The following is a 14,474-nucleotide window of genomic DNA, read 5'->3' on the forward strand; positions in this document are numbered from 1 at the left end:
TCTATCAGCAGCTTAACAGAGACCCTGTACAATTCTCAGGCTGGGTCCTCCTAGACCCTTACCCAATCCTGAACTCACAGCGCAGCTCCTGGCACCTGCCGCTGGACCCACCAAGTAAGGGATTCCACCTGTGCTGTGAGAGGCCGCTTCTACTTCATTACTAAGAGCTATCTTGTCTTCTGGCTGGTGCTTTTTCCACCTGGCCTCACTGCTTAGAACTTGTGACCCCTGAGAATATGGGACAATTTGTAACAGAGTGTGGCAGACCCGGGCAAGAATGTTAATGATGCAGGCACTTCTAAGCCCAGGGAGGGCTGGGATCCTACTGTTTGGCAATCACTGCATGATGAGCAATTATTTCTCTGAATTATCAGCAGCTACAAGGCCCTCCTGAGGACATGACATCAAGGGAGCATTTGATTCCTGTGCAAAGCCAGCTTTTAGGAAGAATCAAAATTGACAGAGAAAACAGAAGTGTCTTAAACTAATAAAGGAGAACGAAGCCCTCCCATTTCCCTGGGTAATTGCAGGAACAAGAAGGCTGACCCAAGGGTAACAGTGAAGCGTCAAGTCAGCCGGCTTCAGACCAATGGGAAGGGACCAGAAGGCCCTAATGTCGGCTGGGGAGTGGGATGGGGTGGAGGCAGAAGGATGGAGTGGAAGGTGAGCTGAGGGGAGTGAGGGAGTTCAGGAAGGATGTTCCAGGTCCTGTGCCACAAATTCCCACCCACGCACCCCCAAGTACAATACTATCTTCCTTCAAGCTCAGCACAACCACATACTTGTCGGTGCTAGATAATCAAGTCTTTCCAGCCTTGGGGCGTCGGTTTCCCAGGTGGGGATGCTCAAAACACCATGGAGATGCTGGGGATAGGGAGACTGTGCAGGGGAGCCTCAGGACCCACTATTGCAATTCCCCACCTGTTTGAACCACCACATGTCCGCTTCTGCAGCTATTTAATATATTCGGGCTGCAGTAAGATTCTGCTGGAACAAATTTTCCTAGGACTAGAGAAAGGTTTGAAAACCACTGGACAAATTTCTTCCTCAGTCTCTTGGTCCTAATTTAATTCTATTCTATTGAAAGAAGCAGAATACAACCCTGTGCTCTTTTGTCAGGGTGTCCTTTGTCCTGGAATGCCAACTCATGGGGTAGAGCCACAGGCCTTCCAAATGCTGCCACCTACTTCCCCACCCTCCTGCCCAAGAAGTCAGGCTGTCTTCCACTGAGCCAGTGAATCAGGTGGATGGTGCCCATGGGAAATAAGATTCAAAGGACCTGCAAGAAGTTGGCAATTCTCCCAGGATTTCACTGCACCAGGGACCCTAAGTTAGTGGAATGAAGGAATGAGTCCCACACCAGTAGCATTAGAATGGAGAAGGGCAGACATTCTTAGCAATCATGTCATGAAAAAATGTTTCTGCAGGGCTGTAGCTGGTGCTACACTCCAGGCAAGTCATGATTATGGGAAAAGAGACAACATGTTTTCTTTTTTCCATTAAACACATCAAGACAGTTTTCAAAATAAAATCTCATCAGAGGTGAAGCTCCCAAGTCCCTCTTGGTCCTTGGTCTTTATAAGGAGTGGGTATCTGCTCCTGGGCATGGAAGCTGGGCTGGGCACTGCCCAGACATGCAGAGCCCCCCTCCTTTCTCTGGCCTGAGGTGTGGGCACATGGTGTGGTGAGGAGCTGCAGTCCAGAGCACTCTGAGGCAGAAGGCCATGTTCTAAGCCTGCCTGTGCTTTTCTGCTCTTGTGGGGTCTAGGGTAGATACTCAAGAAGGAAGCCCTATCTGCCCCACGCTAATGTTCCAGGCCACATGAGAGAATTCTCACTGCCAAGTTCTGACCCCTCTATTCAACCAGGAGTTTCCTGGTAGGTTCATCTTCTATCTGAGAAAATAAAGATTCATTGAAGGGAAGTGAGTACAAAATGTTAGGGGTGGCAGAGCCTGGTTCCCAAGATAATGAGAGGACATACATATGAGGCGCTTTGTCCAGAGTAGGTGGTCCATTGTTCCTGCTCAGCTCCCACTTGTCCTGTCCTAAACAGCTTTCCATGCTCCCACCTTTGGAAACTTTTCTAGAGGAGCCCTCCAACAATCCCATCCCAGCTCATGTCATAAGCTAAGGACATTTGCATGGAGAGGTCAACGGGACCCCTCCTTCGGGTATTTCTGTCTGAACAAAGAGAAAGCTGCATAGAGATCTTGTAAGACTCAACAGGAACAAGCATGCACCCCTAGGATGGATGTCAGGCCAAATCCTGTGGGAGCTGGACTGGACTTTCCAGCAAAGCCTGCCCCTGGCGGGGTTGCTTGGTGATCTCCCATGTGAACAGCTCCAAGCAGAACACAGACATGAAAAATGTTTTGCCCAGAGTTACACAGCAAGCTGATGTCACAGACCTTTAATTTTGCCATCCAGCACTCCCTCAACAAGAATACACTTCCTGGATGAGATCATTTTATTAGTATTTGTCCAGCACCCTGCAGTGAAAGGTGATCACCCACTCCTTCCATCCTCTGAAGGGGCTGAGTAATCACCATCACTTGGTGCCACTTAATCTAAAACATCTGGGTGACTCACCCTCCCTGAGATTTCCCTCCAGAGTATTTACTTTGAAAAAGCATCCATTTGCAGCCATTCAAATGAGCACTCTTGGTTTAAATCTTAAAGAAACTACTTCATTTGGGTTTTTGTGCCTGCGTTTGTTTGTTTGTTTGTTTGTTTGTTTGCTGTAGTTATTTTAAATTAACATATGTATGTAGATAAGACTGACAGACACAGATGGATGACAGATAAATAATGTATTAGGATAGATACATATATTCAGAAACAAGTGATCTTTGCAGGGATCCCCCCTGGCCTTGTTCCGACATTACAGCATCTAGCGATAAGTCCCTCTTGCTGCTCTAACAACTCTGTGCTGGGCGTCACCACAGACCTGCAGTTAAGGGAGCTCCTCAGAGTGCCCCTGCCTCTTTAAATTGACTAATCCTTGCACAGCCTCTGTGTGCCTCAAGACCCTCATGCTACCCTCAAATCTGCTGCCCAACACGCTTTATTTTTATGCCACCCCAATTAGCTAGCCTTACCCCTCAAAGCCCCATCTTCCACCAAGAAGCCCAGCTCAGCCCTGCTTTTAAATGATGACCAATAGCCGTGACACACTTTACGCCAGTGCACTCTTCTTGCTTCATCCTTACACCTCCCAGACCTTGCTTTAATGCATTCTGGGTCTGAATAACAAACATTTGCTATAGTGAATCCATTCCTGCTTCCCAGATAACTTCTCTCTAACAGCAATAAGCTGCCAGGAAGGCAGATAACAACTGGAATATGCAGTTATTCAGGGAAGATTTTAAAATGACAAAAGGATACATTTTAAAATAAAGCCCACTTAAAAATCAGCTTTCCTTTCAACTCAATTACATCCTGGCTTCCTGCTCAGAAGATCCTTACACTGAGAGATTCCAGCTCCCACTGGCTTCAGGATATTGGAGGAGTGTTGCTGTGGCAACACAGAAAGCCCAGACACCTGAAGCAGGAAGTGGAGGATACTGCCTCCTGCTCTCTCAGGCCCCTGGAGAGGTCAGCATGGCCCCACATCAGCTGCCTAAGATGATGCAGAGACCCCCATAGCCAATATTCCCACCCACTATGGGGACCTTGGTTTTAGAGTTGAGCTGACAGAAGAGGACGGGTAGCAAAGGAGCCAGCAGACAGAGTCAGACTGTCATGAACGGCAGAAGAATACTAAGGACTGAAGGCAAGGACCGTGGCAGACACAAATGGCCGCTTCCACAGGCAGCTTACACTCAACAAACTCCTTTCATATCAGAGTGACTGAAAGGGCTCTGTGTCCTGCTTTCCCCCTACCGGGTGGGAGTCCCAACACAAGGCAACTTCTATTGTGGCCATAAGTGTCCCAGACCAATGCTGACCGCCCATCCCCAGCCCTCCACCAAGCCTCACAGCTTTGGGTATCCCTAAATGACATCCCTGACACCCCTGACATTGCAGGTCACACCCTGGGCCACCAGAGTATCACACCAGTCATCCACCCTTCTATGATGCCACAAACAAACCTCTGAGCTCCAAAATGTCATCAAACCATGTGTGTCACCATTGTATCTCAACCAATTATTTAACCTTCCATTGTGATTATGAGCAACCCATGGCTCTACCTTTTATCACAGGATGGGCTGAAAGACCTCCTACCCACATCACATATGGACCCTCAGTCTCCCCAGCCTCTCCCTGGGGAAACAGTTCTTCTCTCATGTTGTAACTGATGACAGTCCCTAAGTGCTCACCAGCTCTCACGCCCTCCATGACTCCATGCATGCATCCTTCCACCTGGTCCTCTAGGAGCACAGCCAGAGAATCCCTCACCTAGATTGTCCGTACCCCAGTATCATGGATTCCTTTTCTGCCCCTCAACTATCCCCAGCTGGTGACAGAATCCAGGCTGGAGGGCTCTCTGCCAAGGGCTTACCCTGCCCTGCTGAGAGCTCCCTATACTCTTTGTCTCCTGGGCCCTGCCATTAGAAGAGACATCTTTCTCTTAAGTGTACAGAGATGTGTGTGACTCTGTGTGTTGTGACTACTGTGTGAGTCTGTACCTGAGTGTATGCTACCCAACCAATGCTTTGACCCTATCTTGATTAGACTGGGCCTGTGGCCCCATCACATCATGAGCACATCCATCTGTGTCCTCACTTCAGGGATCCCAGCTCTGGGCAATGGCCAGCCCCCAAGTCCTCAATCCTAAAATCCCTCATAAGAGAAAGGAAATATCATTGGAGAAACCCCCAGGCCTCCCACCTGTAGGAGTACCAAATGAAACAGCCAAAGCCCATCCTGAGTGATAAAGCCCATGTGTCTCTCTCTCTCTTCTCTCTCCAGTGGGCCCAGCATGCCCCACTTCTTACCCTCCTCCTGCACCACTTGTCTGCTCATGGCCTTGTCTCACTTTTGGAGTTGGAGAACACTCTCTAGCTGTAACCTCTGTCTCCTGCCTCTGCCACAGTCACACCTGTCCCTGCCCTTAGCTGGATTACAGCCACTCTGGGGAAAAATGCTGCTCCTCCCAGCCTTGCCCAGAACCACAAGGCTGGCCCTCCAGGCCCCTGACATACTCTGAGACTATATCTATGGCACTTTGGCACTTTCTGCTTGGAACTCTCTGAACCTCTGTCCCATAAACACCAACATCAAGAGAACATCAGCAGACCGGGGGTGGAGGGAGGGGCCTGTGCCACCCCCATGGGAAAAGGGGGGGTGGGCGCCCTGAGTCTTACCTTACGCATGTCTTTGCCAAAGGTCTCACTGTAGGTTGTGCCGAGGATTTCAAACTGGACATAAGGATTTGAGCTATCCTCCCGAAACTCCATCACCCCTGTGAGGCCCGTGATGTGGCCCTGCAGAGAGAAAGAAACCACTGAAGGTAAGGCAGGTGTGGTCAGGGGAGGGGATGAAAGCCCAAGACAAGAAAGGAAACAGAAGCAGTCACCAAGAAGTGCACAGTCAAGGTCTGGGGAACTAGTGGGCACACTGTAATGATAAAAGAGTCACTGGCACTCCTAGGTCCCCAGAGCAGGATCAACACTGCCCAGGCCATGGCTCATGGGAAAAATCCCTAAGGCTCGCACCTGCCATTCATACAGTCAATATGCTTAGAGGACCTGCTCTGTGCCAGACACTGTGCTAGTCATGAGATTAAAAAGTGACATCTTTTGTGCCCTTCCCCCTGGAGTTTATAGTCTCCCCTTGCAACCTGCCCCAGGGGTTCACCTTAGCTTGAGTCAAGTGGGAAGTTAAAGGTCAAAAGGAGCCATGTCAGGCACATGGTAGAAGTTGCAGGGAAGCCAGCATAAGACCCGGAGGCTGAAACCGAGCTCCAGTCCTGGCTCTGCCACCTGTGCCACCCTAGGCAAGTCACCATCCATCTCCTAGCATCAGCCTAGATTACTTAGATCCACATCACAGATCCTGCAAGGACCAAAGGAAAAACTGCACAGAGCATGGTGACTGGCACAGACTGGGTGTGGCGAGTGTGTATGGCCAGTGCCTCTCTCCAGTGGCTCAGTAGGCTCTGTGAAGCAAGTGGCAGAGGGGCTGAGCTAACCTGTGGTAACACCACTTCTTTCTTCAAGCCTGGGGAAGGGGTCTCATCCAAGATTAATCTCCCATAGTCAGTGAGCTGGGAGAGTCCCAGGGACTGAGCTGGCCCAATAGCGCACCCAGATCTGGCTTGGGCTAAAGTAGATTTAAACCAACACCAGAATAGGTTCACAGCTACTGAAATCACACACAATCTATTATGACTAAAACTCCTAGCACTGCAGATTTCCATAAATTCTCTTCTGAAGCCTCTAGAAGCCAACTCACAGTAACAAATTTGTGGATTACCCAATTCACTTCAAATCTAGCCTTCTAACTTGGTGTCATACTTTAGCATGTCATGAGACACATCACAAGTGCAGAATGCCTGCACCTGCACATTCATGCACACACACCAGATGAACACACTCACATGCATGTGCATGCACACACACACAGAAGCTGAGGTCCTGGCTGATTAGCACACCTACTACCAGCTGAAACAATCTCTCTCAAAGACAGTGGCAGATGTGAGCTAGGCAGTTACTTCTCTTTTTTTTTACTTACAGTAGTCCCCCCTTATCCATAGGGGATACATTCCAAGGCCCCCAGTAGATGCCCAAAACCATGAATAGTACCAAACCCTATATATACTATGTTTTTTTTCCTGTACATACATACCTATGAAAAAGTTTAATTTATAAGTTAGGCACAGTAAGAGATTAACAACAATAACTAATAATAAAATAGAACAATTAAACAGTTATAACATACTGCAATAAAAGTTATGTAAATGTAGTCTCTCTCTCTCGATATATCTTGTTGCACCGCCAGCACCCTTCTTCTTGTGATGATGTGAGATGATACAATGCCAATGTGATGAGATGAAGCAGGTACTCAGAATGGTGTGCAATTTAAAACTTATGAATTATTTATTTCTGGAATTTTCCATTTAATATAATACTTTCCAACCATGGTTGACAACAGGTAACTAAAACCGCTAAAAGTAAAACCGTGGATAAGGGGGGACCACTGTACTTGCTACCTTGGGCAAGTTATTTAACCTCTCTGAAGTCCAATCTTCTTATATGAAAACAGAGACAATAATAACAACATATAGCCATGAGCCCTAGCCCACTCCTCCCTTTAAAACTGAGGCAGGAAGGGTGGCAAGGATAGGGGCCTGGGAGGGGCCTGCAGGGACAACCACACAAAGAGCTCCATTCAGGACACCTGCGACAGGAGACAGGGATGAGGAGGGGGTGTGAGGAAGGGGTCTGTCTTTGGCCTTGGCCCAGGAGGGTGCCCCCTCCCACACACCTTTTTGATTGTGTCCAGCATGGACCTCCCTCCATTCCATGGCTTGGTGGACTTGCGGATGCAGTTCAGACTTGCCATGCTGTGCCACTTCCGATCCTCCAGCTTCCTGTGAAAGGCGTTGGCCAGCATCAGAACACTGTCATACAGGTAGAGGTTGGAGATCTGCAAAGACAAAGATGGTGAAACCTTTTCCACTGTGCATTTCCAGAGACAGAGGGAGAAACCAGTAGAGGACTGGGGTGACCAGGATGCTTACACTAAGAAGTGATACCTAATATCTATGTAGCGATCCTCTGTCTTCCAAGTGTGCAATCAAAACTCCAGGCAGGAGCTGCATAGAATAAGACCTAGCCCTGATTTAGGAACTCAAGTTGGGGGTAGATCTGAACAACAATAGGAGAACCAGAGTGATCAGTGCCACGAGTGAGTCTTGAATGCAAGCTGTGTGCAAGACTGGAGTGGGACATCCTGCTCAGGTAGCAAAAGAGGGAGGGAAGAGTGGGAGAAAGCTCAGTCTGGAAGAATGAATAGGATAGAAGGTGGGGAGGTTTATAGGGAGGGCATAGTATTATGCAAAGGCATTACTGTGCAAAGGAATAGGGCCAGGTAGGGCATGGTCTGCCAGAATGTCCTATAAAGGGCCAGAAGTAAAGATTTTAGGCTTTGTAGTGTTTATAGTCTCCTTGAAATGGCTCACCTCTGCTGTTATAGCGTAAAGCTGCCATAGAAGATACATAAACAAAGAATGTACCAATAAAATTTTATTCACAAAAGAAGGCAGTGGGCTGGATTCACTCTGTGGGCCAACCCCTGTTAAGAAAACATCTGAGGTGTCTCAAGCAATGGGTAGAGTAGGGAGGGAGTAGGATCAAGAGGGAGGCAGGGACTGAGCCATGATGGGCCTCATCGGCCATGCTAAGGAGTGACAACACTGGGGACTTTCGGGAGAAGGGCTCCGTTGGAGGATCTATGCTCAGAAAGCATATTTGTGCCGTGAAAGAACCACTCTGGTCCTGGGCTGGGCTTGGTGGGGGATGGTGGCCTGAGTGAGCTGTGGCAGCTTGTGGGGATAGAGACTCAGATGCCACATAGCCTGCTCACAGTGCCATCACTGCTGGCCAGGGATTTGCAACTATGTGCATCTGAGAACTTCCCCTCTGCTTAGCTGTCCACAGTAGAGCTCAGCCCAAGAAGAGACCTTGTCCTCTCAGAGCTCTTGAGAGCAAGCTTGTGATAGAGAAGCTGGAACAACAGCGAGAAGAGATGCACCACGGCAGTGGGATCCAGGTGTGGGCCCCGGCTCACTCACCTGACCATGATCTGGATGAGGCCAAACACCAACACTTGCCTTCTCAGGGGCCCAGCAAGAGCCCTCTGTGCGGAAGAGGGCAGCCCTATTCACAAGTGTTACCCCTCATGCCACCCCCTCCTCCCAGGGGGTATCATGGAGCCACAAGGGAAGAGAGGAAGAGGAGGGGGTGGGAGGAGGTAACATCCACCCTCGACCAGGTGTGTGGCCTGTCACAGTGGCTGTTTCACAAACAACCATCAGCCAAAGTGAGTCAAAGGGAGAATTCTCTGCACATCTAAGCAGCAAGTTGTCTGCTAAAAATATTTCAGGAAAACAAAATCACCAGATATAAATAGGAGAATATGTTGGCCTCACAGGACTCCTGGGAAGACCAAATAAGATCCTTGGGCTTCAGGAAAAATCCCTGCTGTCTCCCAGCCTTACCCCCCTCACCCCTCAGAATGTCCCTTGCACCCTCAACACCCCCATGCCCTGTTTTCAGCCTGGAATTCCTATCTTCACATAGACTGTTACCCCCAAAACAGAGCCCTAGACAAGAGCTTGTAGTATGGGAACTGTCCTCTGCAACTGAAATCAGAGGTGAGCCAAGAAAGCTGGTGCAGGACATCAAAAACTTCTGCTACATCCTGCCTGCCCAGACACTTATGCTAACTCTCAAGCAGAGCTGACTGCTTCAGTGTGTCCCTGTGCCCTGACCATCCCTGCAGAGCCCTGCCCTATCTGCTTTCAACCTGCATACTTGCAACGGACACAGGGACATATGCCACTAAGGCCTGTGTTCCTTGCACCTCTCCATGCTGTAGGTGTAAGAAGTGGGTGGAGAATGGACAGGAGATGTCTCAAGTGGTGGCAGGAGGGTGCCTGGGATGACTGATCACTGCTGGCTTAAACAAGAGCCTTGGGCCAAGGGGAAGCAGGCATGTTAGCACCTGGTGACCTTTTTCAGGGCCCTGCAATACACAGGTGCTTATCTGACAGCAGAGAAAAAGTATTCCTACCACCTGGAATTCACCCTCTGCCCTACAGAGGACACCAGGACAAAACCATGTCGCCCACCTCTCCATCCCTGGGGGAGCATTTCCTCAGGGAAAAAAACTAACTCACTCCCTACTCTTGTGAGCCCCCCCACCCCAGCTCTCAGGAGCCACTACCACTGATTATCTTTGATGTATTCGCCACCCCTCTGTAATACAAAGCCATAATGGAGATTTTTTATAAGAGAACGTAAGCCACTTAGAGTTAGATTTTTTTTTCCCTGAAAGGATAACTCAAAGCTTAGAGTCCTTGATGATGTGAAGATTTCTCTTCTCAAGACATTCGTGGATCTCCCAACCACCCACTCATAGCTGATGCTATTCAACCAGTGGGATACTTTGACACATCTGCACCTATGCATGCACTCACGCACACAGGCAGCACCACCCCAGCTGTGGCACAGCACACACTGGAATTTCCCTTTTTCCTTCCAGCACTTCAGTTCACAATGAATTAAGGTACTTAGCAAATGTATGAATGAAGAGAGGTCTGCAATGAAGAGGAAAAAACAGGATGTGACTCCAAAAGGCCAAAGGGAGCCCTCAGCCCTCCCACAAGAGTGTCTGCTGGGAAGGGTGAGGGCATTTCAGTTCAAGGGAACAGGCTTGAGTAATGCTCTTTCCAAGGCATGGATGGGCCTTCCCACTACCCCACATCTATCACCCTGGGCACCTTCCACCATGATCTACTACACATCGTCAGTTCATAAGTGTATTAATCACCAAACGCTGAGCTTCTACATACAGGGGACTTTTTTCACTATGCTAGATGTCATCTCTCTATATACATTATCTCTAGAACCCAGCACCAATCAAGACACATGATTGGTGCTTAATGTATGTTTGATGGATAGATGCATGGTGGATGGATGGAAGAATCAACAGAGATGGATGAGTGAGTGGGTCGGTGAGTGGGTATGTGTGGAGGGGAGATAGGGAGATGGGGAGATGGATAGATGTATGTATGGATGGATGGGTGGATGGATCTCCTGATATGAAGATACACACTGATCTTGGTTCACACACACACACACACACACACACACACACACACACACAGAAAAAACAAATAGCAGAAAAAAGATTTGCTGCCTCCAACTGTGACTTGGAAGGGAACATCTTTTGTTTAAACAACTGTTTGCTTCTCATTTATAGCCTACTCAAAATGTCTTCTTAATCTTCACTCGGAGCTGTTTCACTCTTCTCCACTCACTGCTGCCCCTTCGTCTGGTGAGGTGCCGTCTCAGTACTTCCCGCCTCAGACAGAAGCCGACACTCTGCATTGTTCTGTAGCTTCTCCTCTGCTCCCCAAACTCAGTGTCCTAACTTGGCCGACCTGCTTGGTTCTCTGGTGGGGATGCAAAGGAAGGAGTGCCACCTTCACAGTCTGGTTGTCCAGTGAAAGGACTTTTGGGGAAAAGACCAAGAAAAGACAGAAGAAAGGCAGCTTCTATTTGGGGCTACCTCAGGTCCTGAAAAATGTAGGAAATGCCTTTTCTCAGGGTGGGTGAGTGGAGACTAGAGTCAGGGCTTGGTCATGCCATGCCCCAAACCAAGAGGAGCAGCCTGGAAGAAGAGAGGCTCCCAGCTGCATGAACACTCCTCACCATTGGTCTGGAGTGGCTAACAGCCCAAGCTGGAGCTATGGGCAACAGGGCCAGGCACAGGGGTCAGGGGTGTGCTGAAGAGGTCCTTGCCTTTCCCTCTCACATCTCAGGTAAGGCACAGCAAAAAGCTCATTCACAAAAAATGGACAAGCAGAGCAGATACAGTGACTATTTAAACCCTCATCCCCCTGCAAGTGGGAGCCTGGGGCTCTGGCTGACCCAGCAACACTGCAACACAAAAGTAACAAGGAACCAAAAAAAGCATTTAAGGTGAGAGTTCTTGAGAAGAAAGGAGAGGCCAAAGTGTTGAGGCCGAGGTTATGACAGAGGAAAGACCCAGATGCAAAACAAAGGAACTGGAACCAGGTCAGAGATGCCAGAGGGAGTCAAGTCAGGCACGCAAGAATCAGAACCAGGAGAGGGGCCCAAGGTTCTCCTGGAAGCCTATGACCTCATTCTAGATGGGGACAGAGCTATCAGGAGCCCAGCTGGTTCAGCTGACCACCCTAGAGATACAGGTCTGTCCGGAAAAATCCAGCCATTGTTAATATAACAAGAACATTTGCATGACATCGATGTAACTGGGCAACCAAGGAGAGTGGACTGGAATGTGCATGCATGAACAATGATGACTTCACTGTATCAGTCAGTGGGGGCAGTAGATGCCATTGAGTGAGCATGTATACTGTGTGGCCTTCGCATTCAAAATGACTGAGCGAATAGAGCAACAAATCTGCATCAAATTTTGCATCAGTAGTTTCTCTGTGGAAACTATTTGGATGATTCAGAAGGTTTTTAGGGATGATACAATGAGTGTAGCACAGATAAAATTGTGGCACAAATGCTTCAATGATGATTGACAATCTGTTGAAAGCAATCCACATTCTGGAAGGCCTGCAACAAGCATAACACCTGAGAATGTTGAATGTGTACAGGCTACAATCAACAAAGATTGGTGACTGACAGTGTGAGAACTAGAAGCTGATCTGAGGATTCAAAAAACTACTATGGCCAAGATTTGATGCAGGATCTTGGCATGAAATGTGTCATGGCAAAATTTGTTCTGCAGCTTTTGCTACCAGTTGCTGCAGTTGCTAACGACTTGATTTAAACCTCTACCAATGAATCAGATTTCCTCAAGAAGTCATAACTGGAGATGAATCATAGGTCTATGACTATAGTCCAGAAACAGAGGCCCAGTCATCCCAATGGAAGTTGACTCGTTCCCCATGCCCGAAGAAGGCATGGCAAAATCACAGCAAGACCAAGACCATATTAACTGTATTTTTTGACTGGGAAGGTGTTGTCCCTCCAGGCCAACCAATTAATAAGGAGCACTACTTCAATGTTCTTCATCAGCTGAGAGATGCAATATAATGAAAACAGCTGCAGCTATGGGCAACTAGTGATTAGCAGCTTCATCACAACAATGCACCTGCTCATGCATCACATCTCATGCAGAGTTTTTGGCAAAACATCAAATCACCCAGGTGACTCAGCCCCCCAACAGCCCAGATTTGGCACCCTGGGACTTCTGGCCTTTCCCAAAACTAAAATCACCCTTGAAAGGGAAGAGATTTCAGACCATTGATGAGATTCAGGAAAATATGATGGGGCAGCTGATGGTGATTGGGAGAACTGTGTGAGGTCCCAAGGTGCCTACTTTAAGGGGACTGAGGGGTCATTGTCCTATGCACAATATTTCTTGCATCTTGTATCTTCAATAAATGTGTCTGTTTTTCTTATTACATGACTGGATACTTCCTGGACAGGGCTCATCATATCTGTGAAGTTCCTCTTTCACTGTCTTACTGTAGGACCCTTACTCTACTGTGCATGCAGCTTAGCCTGATGGTCTGGCAAGATGATCAAAAGTTTTGGCTTCATCACAACCTGAGCCAGCCCTGTTCACTGCTGTACCCACAGTCTGGACAGAAGTGCATGGATATAGCCTGTGCTCAGTAAGTACTTACTGAATGAATGAATTGAAACTCCACTTGCACTCACTTGCTGAGTGCTATTGAACAAGTCAAGACTTGTTCTAAACTTATGTTGATGATAATAAAATACAATAAGATCAGGACCTACAAGTGGTGTAGTGGGCAGCCCTGACTTACCCTTATGAAATACAGGTAGCAATGTGTGCCATGTGCCACATATGGTCCTAAGCAATTTGCACATGTTTTCATTTTTGGAGGGACAAAGACAGAAGAAATGGAAGAGGAAATAAAGGACCCAAGCGGACTTCTCTTTCTGACTTCAGTGTGGGTGAGCTAAGAGCTCCTCCACAGTGCCCACAGTCCCAGGGGCCCAGCACGCATCTGGTACACACAGCACAGGGCCTACTGGGAAAATGAACTTGGATCTGCCAACACCACTCATCCTCTCCTCCAATTCACCTTGGTCCAAAAGCTTTTCAAGGGCAAGCAAAGGTTATATCTGACTTTTGCAAGTTGTGGTTCAAAAAACTGAGCAACATCAGCCCTGAACATTATATTCCCAACATTGGCTGAAATCTGCTGACCTGGACATGTGTCCCTGGCCTCCTCCCAACCCCAGATGCAAAGTCACAGCTGTCACAGCCTCTGGGCCTGAGCAGGGCCTTTTCAGGGCTGCCTACCCTGAGGTGAGGGAAAGGCCACTTCTCTGTCCCTGAAGCATTCCATAAAAGGTACCAGTGCAGGAAGGTCCAGAGAGGGGACCTCTGTAATACTCTGACCCAGGTTGCTGAAAGGTAGGGAGCTTGGTCCACTGCAGTCAAAAGCCTGACATTTGCACTGCAGGGTTGGCTCAGCCATGGGAGACTTCAGCACAGGCAATACTGCAATGAGCCCACCCAGGTGTGCAGGAGAGAGGGGCAGCAGGACATGACTAGAACAAGGGCCAGCCCGCTGCTGCCCAGCCCTATGAGAGGCACCATGTTCTGACCCTGCCGCCTGTTCCCAGTCTGCTGCTCAGACTTAGAGGTTTCGGTCCTGGGAATCTTCCTCATTGTCCTCTCTACATGGTCATCAGCCTCAGACCCTGTCCCTCTGCCCTGCATACAGTTTTCTCCCTTGGATGCACAACATTCCCTGACACATCTCCAAAG

At 48.5% G+C, this 14,474-nt stretch overlaps 1 protein-coding gene across 1 annotated transcript in view; it reads right to left on the reverse strand.

Annotated features, from left to right (window-relative positions):
* Positions 1 to 14,474, reverse strand: part of GRID1 (glutamate ionotropic receptor delta type subunit 1) — a 777,332-nt gene that overhangs the window by 249,020 nt on the left and 513,838 nt on the right. Inside the window, exons 7-8 of the mRNA XM_090278321.1 lie at positions 7,431 to 7,592; positions 5,309 to 5,428 (exon numbers count right to left, since the gene is read on the reverse strand). Of these exons, the coding sequence (XP_090134447.1) occupies positions 5,309 to 5,428; positions 7,431 to 7,592 (282 nt within the window). The remainder of the gene's footprint in view (positions 1 to 5,308; positions 5,429 to 7,430; positions 7,593 to 14,474) is intronic.

The sequence above is a fragment of the Furipterus horrens genome, unplaced genomic scaffold (assembly GCF_987537825.1).
Source record: "Furipterus horrens unplaced genomic scaffold, mFurHor1.1.pri manual_scaffold_5, whole genome shotgun sequence".
Classification (NCBI taxonomy): domain Eukaryota; kingdom Metazoa; phylum Chordata; class Mammalia; order Chiroptera; family Furipteridae; genus Furipterus; species Furipterus horrens.